This window comes from Cervus canadensis, chromosome 1 (genome assembly GCF_019320065.1).
Source record: "Cervus canadensis isolate Bull #8, Minnesota chromosome 1, ASM1932006v1, whole genome shotgun sequence".
Classification (NCBI taxonomy): domain Eukaryota; kingdom Metazoa; phylum Chordata; class Mammalia; order Artiodactyla; family Cervidae; genus Cervus; species Cervus canadensis.
In genome coordinates this window covers 124,707,798-124,722,971 of record NC_057386.1, presented here as the reverse complement: position 1 = coordinate 124,722,971, position 15,174 = coordinate 124,707,798, and the positions used below count along the sequence as shown (strand labels likewise).

At 47.3% G+C, this 15,174-nt stretch overlaps 1 protein-coding gene across 1 annotated transcript in view; it reads right to left on the bottom strand.

The window, feature by feature from the left end:
- The window catches only part of TMEM120B (transmembrane protein 120B), a 44,238-nt gene that overhangs the window by 11,642 nt on the left and 17,422 nt on the right, over nucleotides 1–15,174 (bottom strand). Inside the window, exons 2-6 of the mRNA XM_043441354.1 lie at nucleotides 12,972–13,090; nucleotides 10,875–10,991; nucleotides 7,736–7,795; nucleotides 7,040–7,135; nucleotides 3,901–3,990 (exon numbers count right to left, since the gene is read on the bottom strand). Of these exons, the coding sequence (XP_043297289.1) occupies nucleotides 3,901–3,990; nucleotides 7,040–7,135; nucleotides 7,736–7,795; nucleotides 10,875–10,991; nucleotides 12,972–13,090 (482 nt within the window). The remainder of the gene's footprint in view (nucleotides 1–3,900; nucleotides 3,991–7,039; nucleotides 7,136–7,735; nucleotides 7,796–10,874; nucleotides 10,992–12,971; nucleotides 13,091–15,174) is intronic.

Genomic DNA, 15,174 nt, shown 5'->3' with positions numbered 1-15,174 from the left:
AGTCAGTCTGGGTGGTGGAGCTAAGATAACTGGGCACATGACCCAGAGTCAGCCGATGGAGATGCTAAATCACTGCAGCCACAGTGATTGGTTCAGCGATGAGCATGTGACCTGAGCCTGGCCAATTAGAAGTCTGACTCAAGACTGCCCTGGACTAGTAGAGGAAAGATGCTCTTTTCTCTGGGATTGCTGATCCCTGTAGGGTGCTGGGCTGGGCTGCTGGGAGCTAGTGCAGAAGGTAGCAGGAAAGGAAAAGGGAGAAGGAGGAGGGCTGTTAAATTAACATTGTTTGAGCACTCTGGACCTCCCGAACTATTTATATGCTCCAGTAAATACCCCTTCATGTTTACTCCTATCAGGTGGTTTTCCATCATTTCCAAAACCTGGAAAGGAAGTTGACTTATTTATGGCTCTAACTGAGCTAAGGAGCTACATCTCACATGGGAAACATCAGACATAAACCACAGGTAGCTCCATCCCAGATGCGGGCGTTTCCCCTACACACCCACCTCTCTAAGCCTGCTTCCCCCCAACACAACCCTAATTCAGGTCTTGGATGCAACTGGAAACAGGATAAAAGAGGTTCCATCAGACCAAAACTGGGCAGCAAGCCTCCAGGAAGTCTATCTGGCTCAGGTTCAGCTGTCTCTTCAACACCAAGATGACCCCAGTGAACTTCCTTCACTACATAGCTTGGGTTCAGTTCATTTCTACACAGACCCTGGGGCATTCACTGGGTACCCACTCTGAGCTCCAGAGCTGGCCGTGGGACACTTCAGAGAAAGGCAGCCTTCACCCCAAACTGGACCCCTGCCTCCTCCTTCACTGTGCTTTCTTGAACTGGTTTCTTAGCTATTCCCTAACAAGGGCCAAGTGTGAGGGGAAACCTCACAGGCATCTCCCGTGCCCACCCCAGGAGAAAAATCAGCTCTGAGAAGAAGCGGGGGGAGGATGGAGGTAACTATTCAAGAGATGTCGAGGACAAGTCACAAGTTTTAATCACCCAGCTTTGGTCCACCTGCTATGCCTCCCCCTCCCACAAGTTGACCACAACTCCCGTAGTCATTCCAGAAAATAAGACGTCCGTACAGGCCCACCCCACTCATCCCACGGTCCCCACCACCAACACATCCAAATATGTGCTGAAGGCCAGACTGGGGAGGCAGGCCTGGGGGAATGTGATTCCTGAAGCAACTTGACCTTCCTGAAGCATACTTGCCATGAATGGTCTTTTAAAGAACCACTATGAGTGCTCCCAAAAGGCTCCACGTGGGAGCTATCTTGGAGTCCCTAGCTCAGTGTCTGGTACTTAAAAGTTGCTCAATAAAAGTGTAATACGGACTTCCTGGTGGTCCAATGGTTAGGACTCCGCACTTCCACTGCAGGGGGCACAGGTTTGATCCCTGGTCAAGGAACTAAGATCCTCCATGCTGTGTGGCATAGCAAAATAAAATGTAAAATACATAAAATAAACGTGTAATAAGTGGCAGGTCGGGGACAGATTGGACCACACACAAAGCTTTGCGTTACCAGCTCAGTGACAGTCCTTCCTGTTGTCCCATCAGAGCACAAGCCCTAGGGAGGCCCCAGAGAAGGTCCCACTAAGGTGTCAGGCAAGTGAGGTGGCTCTGGAACCCTACTTTCCCCCTTTAGTCCTCCTCCCTGTTTTCTGGGTGTGCTCCACACTTACAGGGACCTCGACTCAGACCTGTCCCCTTCTCTCAGGGAAACCCCCCACCCACAGTTTGTCATATAAGAAAAAAGGACAAGAGTAACTCTTATTAAAGTGTTAGTGACTGTTAGGGATGTAGCATGCCCCCGAACACTCTTAATATGAGTCCATCAGGAGGAGGAAACTCCCAATACCAAGCCCAGGGGAGCACAAAGAGAATTAGTAACAAGAAAGCTTGGCCCATTGCCCTGGGCCCATTTCCCCACTATGTACTACCCTGGGTCCCCTCCAACCATGCCCAAAAGCAGGAAGATACAATCACTAAAATTAAGGAAAACTACAAATGTTATTGATTTGCTAGGATTTTCTACTTCAGTGTTTCCCAAAGCATGGGGCATGTACCACCAAGTTTTAGATGCTATCTGAGTGTAATGCTAGATGATACTGAATCACGTGGTGAGAAGTCATCCGTCCTGTTCTTTCCATTCTCCTGATTAAGTCAGGGAGACAGTCTTGGTTAAATGCCAGGACATCTTTAATATACAAAATCCCCTGCTCTTGGGCTTCCCATGTGGCTCAGATGGTAAAGAATCTGCCTGCAGGGCAGGAGACCCAGGTTCAATCCCTGGGTTGGGAAGATCTCCTAGAGAAGGGAATGGCAACCCACTCCAATATTCTTGCCTGGAGAATGCCATGACAGAGGAGCCTGGTGGGCTGTAGTCCACGGGGTCACAAAGAGTCGGACACGACTGAGCAATTAACACATATATACATACATAGAGATCTGCTCATCTCCCTTTTTACACATGTACACACACTTTAGAGAGATAGCAGGCCTCAGGCTCAGAGCCTTCAGGAAGCAGGAATCATTGACTTCAATAAATTAGACAATGAGAATGAAATTCTATTTTTACACTATTTCCTCTTTCCTGCAATTGATGCTGGTTTTCCACGTATGGTGGTGAAATAAAAGTTTCCTTTTAAAATAAATTCACATTTAGTGCTCGCTTTGGCAGCACATATACTAAAATAAATTCACATTTAATTAAAAAGAAAAAAAAAAGAAAAACAAAAAGACGTGGATTTAAATTGTGAATAAACTATCATCCAGGTGATGCTGGAGACGGTAAAGGCTGAGTGCAGTTTGAGAAACACTGATCTTTTCTAAAGGGCTGCATGCTACAGGACTGCATACCTAAGAATAGCTGATTCCCCTGGTCCTTACCTCTCAGCTCTATGTTCAGGGTAAGGCCCAGCAGGGTAGGGATATGCCATGAGAGACCACTGGCAGAGAAGTGAGAAGGTAGCAAATTATTTGGGGGTTTGGCAAACACCCCAATCTTAAATACACAGCTCCTGGCTGTTCCTTACCAGCCCCCAGGAAGAAGGAAGTGGGGAGGGTCAAGAGGTTGTTACTTTTTGTTTCAGGAAAAACAGGGACAAGAATGGTATGCAGGGGTTCAAATGGACACCCTCAAAAGGCATCAGACCTATGGGAAATGGGTCCTACAAGTGGCAAGTCGTGGGTCTTGACTCAGTCCTGATACTCTAATCTCTCTGTCAGGGACTTTCCACTTTTCTCACCAGAATCCATTCAACCTTCTGGTGACAGTAACCTAACTTTCCTCTCCTGACACTCAGCTTTGAGGTGTTGGTTGACAGCCCTGGGGGTGGACACAAGGCTCAGAGCAGTACAGTCTCTGGCCACAGCGATCGGTTCAGAGATAATCAGTGAGTGCCAACAGGACCCAGTGAGACTCCTGGGAGAGAGGAACATGCCTTATTTTGCTGGGAATGCTAGAAATGAAGATGTGAGCCTGGAGCTGCTGGGTGCTCCTCCCTGAAACCTGAGACTAAAAGAACACAGTGGAAGGTATGGTTGAGAGATAGAGAGAAACTGGGTCCTGATGACACTGTCTGAATGCCTGGATTAAGCCTTACCTGAACTCAGCGCTAATGGACCCATTCCTTGATATGAGAAAATAAATTTCTTATTGTGTTAAACTCATTTATTTGAGTTAGGGTTTCTTGTAAGCAAGAGACTGACCATTGCAAGTGAAGTTGCAGCAGCAGACACTGTTTTCCTCCTCCCTGGTTCTCAAGAGTCATGAATACTCCACCCCACAAGGAGGAAGGGGGTGCAAGGTGAGGCTGAGAGCTCTCACCTCCATGACAGATTTCCCTCTGGCTCCCCCGCACCACCCCACAAAGCTGGGCCCCCCCGTTACCTCGAGCCGTTGCTGATAAGAATGCTCTCCCGAATTGTCAGGGTGCAATAATACCATACGAGCAGGAAGTTAAAGACTTCATCTGTCACCCTGGCATAGAGAAACAGCCCCAGGGAGGGGTACAGACATGAGAAACCAGGGACAGCTGTCCCCCCACCCCACCCCACCCCCGGCACGCACACAACTGAACAGCAAACCAGGACAAGTCCCCAAAGAAGGAATGACATTTGAGTAGGGCCTTGAAAGTTCAATATATGGAAGTGTGTTTTCCTGAGTGTTGGTAATAACTAAATTTGGCTGTGGAAATGGATAATTGTATCTATTATGCTCACTTACATTGTTCCTTTTTTTTTTTTTTTTGTTCCATTTTTTATTTTGTAGATAATTACAGTGTAAATGCTACAGGTTGCAATACTCTGTGAGAGTTAAGCCTCCCTTAACTGACAGCAGTTGGAGGATAAATACCGCCCACTCCCTCACCCCTGAGGGGGGATAACTGAGGCCCATCCATTGCTGTCCCCTACTCCCCAGCAGCACTGAACTCCAGATGCCCACAGGATAAACTACTTGTCTCACTTCCATTCCCCTACCAGTGTTTCCTGGGATCACCTCCTGAATAAATTATTGGCACTCAAATGCTTGTCTTGGGGGATTTCTTCTGGGGGAACCCAAAGAAAGACAGTATTACTTCCCATTTCCGAAACTCAAAGACACATGCTCCTTGGAAGAAAAGCTATGACAAACCTAGACAGTGTATTAAAAAGCAGAGACGTAACTTTGCCAACAAAGGTCAATCTAGTCAAAGCTATGGTTTTTCTAGTAGTCATGTTCGGATGTGAGAGTTGGACCATAAAGAAGGCTGAGAGCCGAAAAATTGATGCTTTTGAATTTTGGTGCTGGTGAAGACTCTTGAGAGTCCCTTGGACAGTAAGGAGATCAAACCAGTCAACCCTAAAGGAAACCAACCCTGAATATTCATTGGAAGGACAGATGCTGAAGCTCCAATATTCTGGCCATCTGATGTGAGAGCTGACTCACTGGAAAACACCCTGATGCTGGGAAAGATTGAGGGCAAGAGGAGAAGGGGGCATCAGAGGATGAGATGGTTGGATGGCATCACTGATGCAATGGACATGAGTTTGAGCAAACTCCAGGAGATAGGGAAGGACAAGGAAGCCTGGCAGGCTGCAGTGCATGGGGTCTCAAAGGGTCAGACGACTTAGCAACTGAACAACAACTTCCCATTTTACAGATGAGGAAATGAGGTTCAGAGATGTGCTGACCATCCAGCTCCCCACCCTTGTCCTTTTTTAAGCCATTGAAGGTGTAGTCAGCTAAACAGTGTTCCCCCCGGCTCAAATTCAAATCCACCCAGAACCTCAGAATATGACTTGATTTGGAAACAGGGTCTTTGTAAATATAATTAGTGAAGATGAGGAGATAATGGGTTACGGTGGGCCCTAAACCCACGGACTGTGTCCCTATAAGAAGACCAGGAGAGAGATACAGGGCCACAGGGCAGATGGCCATATAACGACAGACTAGAGTGAAACAGCCTTAAGCCAAGGGAACGCCAAGGATGGCCAGCCACTACCAGCAGCTGGGAGAGGCAAGGAAGGCTCCTCCTCTAGTCTTTAGAGTGAGCGTGGTCCTGCCAACCATGATTCCAACCTTGATTTCAGATTTCTGGCCTCCACAACTATGAGAAAATACACTTCTATTGTTCTAAGCCACCCAGCTTGCGGTGCCTTGTTACGACAGCCCCAGGAAATGAATACAGAAAGGGATGGGAGACACGGTGATGCCAGGCCCTCAGTGAGCCTGAGCACTCAACTGCACACCACAGATTTGTCCTCTGAGGGCCCCAGAGGTTCGAACACCAGGAAATCTGGTTGCACGTCAAGAACTTCTGCCCCCTTTCTGGGGGCACATGAGCAGCCTCTGCCCTCCAGGGAAGCGGCCCAGGCCCAAGGCAGCAGGCGGGCACGGGCTCAGGGCCTGAAAGAACCTTTGTTTGGACACTCAAGTGGGCAGCCCAGCAACTGGACTCCCAGCCAAGCGCCTGCCAGGAAATAAACCCTTGACACGTGGGCCAAATGCCCAAGCCACACTTGGCCGCCTCCCCTCAGGGCAGGAAACCCAGGGCCAGAGCAGGGGGAAACAAAACCCCCTGGGGGATCGTGGCTTCGGCTCACCTCCCTTGTCCCACTCAAATGGAGCAGCTGACCCTCTCGACTGTGCCACTGGGTGCCAGGCGCTGGGCACAGCCACATGCGGTGTTAATGCACTCAGCTGTCACAACACCCCAGTGAGGCAGGGCCTGGTGTCACCCTCATTTTACAGCGGGGGAGACTGAAGCACCCAGAGGCAACCTGCCCATCCGACAGCCAGTAGGTCTCGAAGACAGGATTCAGACCCAGGAAGTCTGTGGTCTCTCTCTTTTTCTTTCCTTCCTTCCTTCCTCTTTTTTGCTCCCCATCCTACCCCCCACCACCTTTACTTCTGTAACTGAGACACAATCCACATACAATAGAATTCACCTTTTTCAAGGATGCAAGTCAGTGTGTCTTCAGGATATTCACCAAGTTGTGCATCCATCATCACTATCTAATTCCAGAACATTCTCACCACTCAAAAAAAACAAAAACAAAAACCCACACCTGTGGCCCTTAGCAGTCACTCCGTATTTGCCTCCCCACCACCCCCTGGCAACCACTAATCTGTTCTCTGTCTCTATGGTCTTTGCTTATTCTGGACATTTCATATGACTGGGATCATACAGTAAGTAACCTTTTGCCTCTGGGCTCTTTCACTCAGCATCATGTTTTCAGGGTTCATCCATGTTATGGAATGTGTCAATACTTCAGTCCTTTTTGTGGCCAAATAATATTCCATTGTATGGATGGACCACACTGGGCTCCTTCTTAGCTACTACGTTATAAGGCCTTTCTAGCAACCATTTAGTAGATATTTGTTGGATGGCTGTAAGGCAGACAGAACTGCTATTTCCTGTATGAAATGGTCCTTCTCTACCCTATACCTCATCACACCAAATGCTGGAGATGCAAGAGAAACCCTGGATCGTTCTCTCATGGCCCTCCTCCCTTACCCCTGCACACACACCACCACACCCCATCACCTGTAGTGAAGGAAAAATCGACACGCCACAGCGCCCAGGAGCAGAATGATGGTCAGGTAGAGCTTGAACTTCTCATACTCATCCTTGTAGGCAAATCTGCAGCGACAGACACCCCCAAGAAAGGTCACATCATTATAACCCATCACCCCACCAGATCCCTGACCTGCTAGATCAAACTAAGAGAGAGATTTCGAATTAATGGTGATGATCGATAGGGAAAGAGGGCCAGTGTGCAAGGCTTCTTTTGTCCCTGGACTCCTGGGTTTAAGGTTTCGAGCCTGTGATGGGCAGGGAGCTGCGACAGGGTCTCCTCCTCAACCACCTACAGAAGTGGAAAAGCCACAGCTCCATTTTCCCTGGAAATGGGATAGATCTGGGTTAGCCAGGACTGCCTACGCCCCAGGAGGAATGTGTGTGATAAGGCGTGGAATGCGACAAGCGGCCATTTCTCATGGGAAATTGGCGGTCCAGTCCATACCATGTACTGACTCTGTGAAAGGAAGGAAGGAAACCTCCCCCATGTGGTCTACATACTAAGGAAGAGACCGCTGGAAAGACCAAAAGCCAGAGTCCCAGCTATGAACGTTTTTTTTTTTTTAATGCAAAAACACTAGCTTGGTCCCATCTCTCTTAAGCTGGAAGAGCAAAATGCCCGGATTCCATAAAGTCAGGTGGAGGGGTGTCTGGGATACTCACTTGGCCTGGTTGCTGAGAAGGGTCACGTTCACATTGCCAAGAACCAGATTCAAGTAGAGCCTGAAAGGAAAGACCTGTGAGGGTCACCATGTTAACAACCCCAAGAGTGGTCCCCAACCAAAAATATTCAAAATTAATAAGCAGGGCAAGTGCTTCCCAGGTGGCCCAGTGGTAAAGGACCCACTGCCAATACAGGAAACAGGGGCTCAATCCCTGGGGCAGGAAGATCCCCTGGAAGAGGAAATGGCAACCCACTGCAGTATTCTGGCCTGGGAAATCCCATGGACAGAGGAGCCTGGTGGGCTACAGTCCATAGGGTCACAGAGTCAGACATGACTGAGCATGCATGCACAACAAGCAGGGCACTGAGCATAGATGTTATAAAATGAGGTGCTAAGCTCAACGGTAAAGTTCTCACATCATATGAGAATGAAAACGATTAACTAGAGAACATGGCAACTGTCAGGACTGTCACAATTAACCCATTTCTCCCCATTTTAGCTGGCTTACAGACCATGTTTCCCAGCCTCCCTTGCAGCTAAATATTTTTAAAAATAAAATAAAAAATAAAGTATACAGCTTAGTGGTGATTATTTTGTAATATACAGGAATATCAAATAGCTATGTATACCTCAACCTAAAAAATAAATAATAAGGTGAGCTTATAAAAAATGTTTACATTAAAAACAAATTATACAATTTAATGGTTTCAAGTATACTTAACAACGTTGTACAAACATCAGTGTCACCCAATCCCAGAACATGAAATTTCAACAACCCAAGAAGAAGTCCTTACCCACTAGCAGTCACTCCCTCAGCCCCTGGCAACCACTAATCTACTTTCTGTTTCTATGGATTTGTCTATTCTTGACATTTCGTGTAAACAGGCTCATGTGATACGTGGCCTTTTGTGTCTGGCTTCCCCGCTGTGAACGTTCAGCACTCATTTCCACTGAGTGTATATACACCCAGGAGCAGAATTTCTGGGTTGTATGGTATGCATGTGTTTGGCTTCACTAGGAAATGGCAAACATTTTTGTAAAAAGGGATCTGCTTGCCCTCCACAGCCTGACTCTTTCCTGCTTGCTGAGATGCAATGGTGTGACCCAGCTTTGGCCATGCAGATGAGAACTCCTCCTAAAGCAGTGGTGAGTAGTAAGTAAGCTGCAAGGACCAAGTTCCTAGGTGACCTCAGGAGCCCAACATTCTTGGCCCACTCACCTCTGGACTGTTATGTGTGAGAGACAAAAGCCTTGCGTGTTTGAGATACTGTGCCATGATGCTTCTGTTACAACAGCCTGTACTCCAACATGCTATGTGCATGCATGCTCAGTCACGTCCAACTCTTTGCAACCCCATGGACTGTAGCCCCCCAAGGCTTCTCTGCCCATGGGATTTCCCAGGCAAGAATACTGGAGTGGGCAGCCATTCCCTTCTCCAGGGGATCCTTCCAACCCAGTGTCTCCTGCTGCTCCCGCACTAGCAGGATTCTTTATCACTGAGCCACCTGGGAAGCCCCTAACATGCTAATTAATAAAGGTGACAATAAAGGGTTAGGAGGCCTCAGGGAAAGACAAGTTAATTCCACAGAGGGAGAGAGGGGTTTAGAAAGACTTCACTGAGGTAGTAACACGTGAACTGGGCTTTGAAGGATGCATAGAAGTTTGAGAGGAGAAAAGGTAACAGAAAAGCCTTCTTCCAGCTATGGGTAAAATCTAGGGGGACTTCCAGTCTTGTGTATCTAGAGCAGAGGTGTCAAAAAACCATCTATTTTTCTCACCTAGCACATATTCCCTACCTCCTGGAAGGGCAGTATAATTTCCCTTCAGAGAATCACTTTTCCCCCTAGGCTCTAGGGTAAGGCACATGACCCAGGTTCCCCCAATCAAAGCGGTGCAACCTCCTGATTGGGTCAATCATGATCATGGAACACAATCTAGGCCAATGAGAATCAATAAGAGGACTTTTCCCAGAACTCCTACAGAACAAAGAGGCTTTCTGTAGTGGATTTGCTAAGCGGGTAGGATGCAAACCCAGAGCTGCTGGGGCCAGCTTGTGGAGGAAGCCTGCCTGAGAATAAAATTCACACACTGCAAAACAGAGTAAAAAAAATAAATAAATAGGGACACAGTTTAACAGCATCCAGTCCTACCTAGAGCTACACCTGGACCTTTTAGTTACATGTGTCAATAACTGCCCTATTATTAATTAAGCAACTTTGAGTTGGGTTTTCTGTCGTTTGTATTCCAGGGATTCCTAACTAATGTAAACTGGACAGAGGACTAGGGAGGCTGGAGCTGGGAGAGTGAATCTGACTTTAAAAGAAGGTCATGCTGTTTCATTCTGTAGAAAGTTATCACCACCCAAAGCATGGAGTTTTTAACCAAACACAGCCAAAAAGGAGAAGACAAGAGGAAGGCCTCTGGTAGAAGGCTCTGACTCAAGGCTGGGTCAAACCGGGAAGAAAGTCAGGGTGCTTCCTGGGACGTGCGTTTAGCCACCCATGTCAAGTCACAATATAATGCCGTAAGGATCTCTCTCTCTACAACAAGGTGGCAGAGATGTCACTTGAGGAAGGAGATGGGACTTCTCTGAAGGAGGAAGATGGAAAGAACACAAGCTCTAGAGTCAGAATGTCCAGTGTTCACATCCTGGTTCAGCCTAAGCCGGTCTGAACCCTCAGGGCAAGATACTTCCTAATGCCACTTCTCTGAACCTTTAGAACAGGGATTCCTGGATCTCCCTCACCGGGTTGTAGAGGGTGAAATGACTGACGTCAAGACAGCCCCCCTGCACAATGCCAGGCATACAGTGGGCCCTCAATAGATGTTTGTTCTCTTGAGAGAGAACACATTTCCTCTTGATCCCAGGTGACATCGGGCAGATGGCAGAGGCTGGGAACCAGATCTTTTGTCTGGTTCCTTGAAAAAGCCCTTCCAGGAATGTCGCTGCCACACGGAGGGGCTGAGGTCCCCTCCTGGGTTCATGGAGGGTCATGTAAGGAAGCTTCCTTCCCTTTCCTGCCCTTGTTTCCTCCTCAAGCCCCAGCAGGGAGGTCAGAGGCACACAGACCAGGTGCTCCAGGCCTGGACATCTGCACACAGTGTTGGGGGTGTGAGGGCAGGTCCCCAGCTCCTACCCATTCTTCTTGGGCAAGTAGGCCTCCATGTCAAAGAAGACGTTCTGCCGCTCCTTGATGTTGGCACCCATCTGCTGAACGAGCTCCGCTTCCTCCCGACTGGCATGGCGTTTGTACCTGAGGTCAAAGGTGGGGGCATGAGATAAGCGTTACACAGACTGGATGAAGAATCCAGAAGCTCTAGGCACTGCCCCCCATCTTTCCATCTCAATGCTTCTGGCAACCTCAGCTCTCCAGATGTACTCTCTGGGTTTGATGCTGGCTCCCTGCCAGCCTTGGAAAACATCCTTTAACCTCTCTGCTTTATTTTCCATACCTCAAAAACAGGGATAACATCAGACCTACCTTGTAAACGATATCATTGTGAGGATACAGTGAGTACATGCAGTGTAAAGCATTTAGAATACCTGACATATAGTATGAGCTCCAGGGATATCGGCCAGCAATACCACTCTCCACGCTATTCTATAGGAATAACCTGAGGGTTATGAAGAGTGCAGGCAGGAAGAAGGCTTTGAAGTATTAGCAGTCGACCAACCAAGGTCTGACTGTTGTTCTTTGGTGAGATTTAATCTCAAAACTAGAAAAACAAGTCATAGTCACAACTCATGGGTCAACTAACCTAACTCATGGGTCAACCTTCCAACCCAATGGTTCTCAACTGGGGAAACTTGGGATGGGAGTTCTTCCCAAACCAAGAAGACACTGCCTGGGAACATTCTGGGTTGTCAAGACAGGAGTGGAGAGTTCTACTGGCATCTAGTGGGTAGAGGCCAGGGATGCTGCCCAACATCCTACAATGCACAGGACAGCCCCCAGGAACAAAGAAGCATCAACAGTGCCAGGAATGAAAAGCCCTAGACAGATAAAAGACTGGAGTCCTATCAGTAAGATAGGTTTTTCCAAGAGTGGTGATGTCATTATGTGGAACCATCCACACTCTTCACCATGACTAATGGGCCTCCATGTCCAGAATCGTCAGTCAAGGTTAGGAGTATAATCAGTAACCATTCCCCAAATTTTCTACAGAGGAAGGGAAGAATCGCTCAGGAATCATAAACTGGAATGGAGGCCCAGCTAAGCGACCAGGGACAAGGCACTCATAGCCTGTTTTCCTGTATCCCTAGGGGGTCATAGCATCCACTGGACTCCTTCACTTGCAGGGAATGACAGCACTTTCCAAACCATAAAGACATAGGACTAGGAAGTGAACAGGTGATCCTGGCCTTAGGTTGTAAGGAAATGAACTAGGTTGTAAACTCAAGTATATCCCCACCAGGCGTGCCAGACCTCTCACCCCCTACACCAGAGACCTGGTGGGGTGAACTCCCTTTGTCTGGAGAGAAGGATACTTGCTATTCACCTGCCCAACAGGACTTCTCATAACAACTTTCCTGTGGGAACTATGCCTCATCCTCTTCCCCCTCCCAAGTAGTTCAAGTAAGAGCTGTCCCATCCCCCAAGTCCATAAACTGAGCATAGGACCAAGTCTTATATAAGCGTTAGTCACTCAGTCGTGTCCAACTCTTTGCAACCCCATGGACTATAGCCTGCCAGGCTCTTCTGTCCATGGAATTCTCCAGGCAAGAATACTGGAGTGGGTTGCCATTTCCTTCTCCAGGAGATTTTCCTAACCCAGGTCTCCTGAACTGCAGGAAGATTCTTTACCATTTGAGTCACCAGGGAAGCCCCCAATCTTATATAAACTGAGTCTCAATGATTGGTTCACAGATGGTCACATGATCAGTTCCAGCCAATGAGACTCATACCCAGCACTTGTGCTGAAAGACAAGTTCTCATTCTGCTGGGGTGGCCAAGCCAATAGGAAGAAAGGCTAAGAGGATAACAGCCTTGCACTGCTGGTGGCTATCTCAGTGACCATCTCAGCCACAGAGTGAAGCCAATCTAGAGGAAGGCAGAATTGAGAGGAAAAAAACCAAATTCCTAAAAACACCCTTTGACCCCCCTAGATCCAATGATGCTTGAAGTCACTTCTGGTTTTTTTCCATTAAAATTTCCATTCTCTGCTCAAGCCAGTTTTGAGTTGAGATTCTGTCCCTAAAAGCCAGGGGGGCCTCTGAGTTGCAGCCCGCCTACCTCTGGAGCGTGAGTTTCAGGTCCTTCAGTCGCGTCTTCTGCTTGTTGATGGAGCTGCTGCACGAAGTCTGGAGTGCATTCAGTTCCTCCAGCTTCTGCTTGTAGATCCTGTGAGTTTCCTGAGGGATAGAAGAGCAGGGTGTGCAGGAGAACATAAAGGGGTTATTTTTCAGTCTGCTTGTGTCGGAGTATGTTATTGTTCAGTTGCTAAGTCCCATGTCCGACTTGACTTTTTTCGACCCCATGAACTGCAGCACGCCAGGCTTCCCTGTCCTTCATTATATCCCAGAGTTTGCTCAAATTCATTCAGTGATGCTACCGTGTCATCTTCTGCTGCCCCCTTCTCCTTTTGCCTTCAATCTTTCCCAGCATCAAGGTCTTTTCCAATGAGTCAGCTCTTTGTGACTATAGAATCCAGTTTGACAGTTAAGATGATACAAGTACACCTATCAAAGATCTAACACAAAACTGGGACTGGATTTGGGGAAGGCAGCACTAGTGTAATAAGGAACTGCTGTTTTTTTCCTGTGCAGGTTCTGTCTTTCCTGATGGGAACAGAAACCAAACATGCCTTTGAGGGGCCAGCCACCTCTTGTCAATTCTTGGTCCAGGTGGTTTGAGTAGAGCTAACAGTGCCCATGTCAAGGGAGGTCATATGACCCAGGCCTGGCCAATCAGTATTCTCCAATCCCCCCAGCAACTGATTGGTTCATAGGGGGATGCATGGCTCAAACTGAGCCAATGGGAGTCAGCTCTGGGACTTCACCTACAAGTATTAATTTAGAGATGCCCTCTTTCTCCTGAATTTGTTAATCTGGTAGAAGGCACACCTGGGGCTGTTGAGTGTGGAGAGCCTGCCTAAGAATGAAGCTGGGAACTTCCCCGGGGGTCCAGTGGCTAAGACTCCATGCTCCCAATGCAGGGGGCCGGGGTTTGATCCCTGGTCAGGAAAGTAGATCCCACATGCTGCAACTGCCACAACTAAAGATCCCTATGTCACAATGAAGATCAAAGATCCCATGTGCCACAACTAAGACCTGATGCAGCCAAATAAATAAATATTTTTTTAAAAGAAGAATGTGCAGATTTTTCATGAAAGAATAAACTAAGACCTTTTCCATGTCAAAAAATAAAAATAAAATAAAATAAATAAATAAATAAAAGAAGAATGAAGCCAAACAGGAAAACAGAATTGGGACACGGTAAGAGACAGCATTCTTATAACATCATTTCGGCACTTGAATCTAACCAAGTCTGAATGCAATGCTAACACTCTTAGTTACAGGAATTAATAAATTCCTTTCTGGTTAGTCCAGTTTGGGTTGGGTTTCTGATCTTGGCAATGAAGACAGTTCTTGCTAAGACAATTAAGAAAAAGACATACCTCCTCCCTTTAAGTCAACCCTCCTTATCCCAGGCACAGCCACTCCAATACACTCAGTATCTTACTCCTGGAAATAACCATTCAGGACCACAAGGCCAAAGGAAATACAAGACAGTGCTCCCCAAGGCAGGGAGAATGGAACACAGTATCTTCTCAACATTGCTGCCACAGCACACCTCCCCCTGGGTACTGCCCTTTGCAGGAAAACAACCAGTTTCCTCCAGAGTCCTGATAATCTAAGACAAACACCAACAATCTGGAGAAAACAATATGAGGGTACAGGGACCATAAAATTAAAAACAATAATCCAATGGCCATATTTAAAGTGGCTGTTTGCTTGGGTGGTAGAGAACTGTATCAGCAGAGAGAGAGGAAAAAGGGATGGGCAGTGAGGCCCATAGCCTAAACTCTCATGTCTGCCAAGCAGGTTCCTAGATATGAAAGTTAAGCCCGAAAATAAGAAAAAAATGAAGGCAATGAAGTGAACAGATAACACTTAGGAGCAACATGGAAGAATGCTCTGAGCATATTTCCTTTGGCCCCCAGTTGAGAGGGCTCAGTCCCCTAGATTTACACAGTTTCCTCATTCCGTCCTTCCTGAGCCCCCAGAGAGGAAAACTGTGTCTCATTTTTTAAAATTTAGCTTGTAATTTTTAAATAATCTCACACTTCTGAAAGAATTGTAAGAGTGCAAAGAACTCCCCTACACCTTTTGCCCAGATTCACCGACTATTAGCATTATGACATATTTGCTTTCTTCTCACGTGTGTGTGTGCGTGTGTGAATGAGTGTTGTGTGTGTTCTTTATCTGTATCAGGC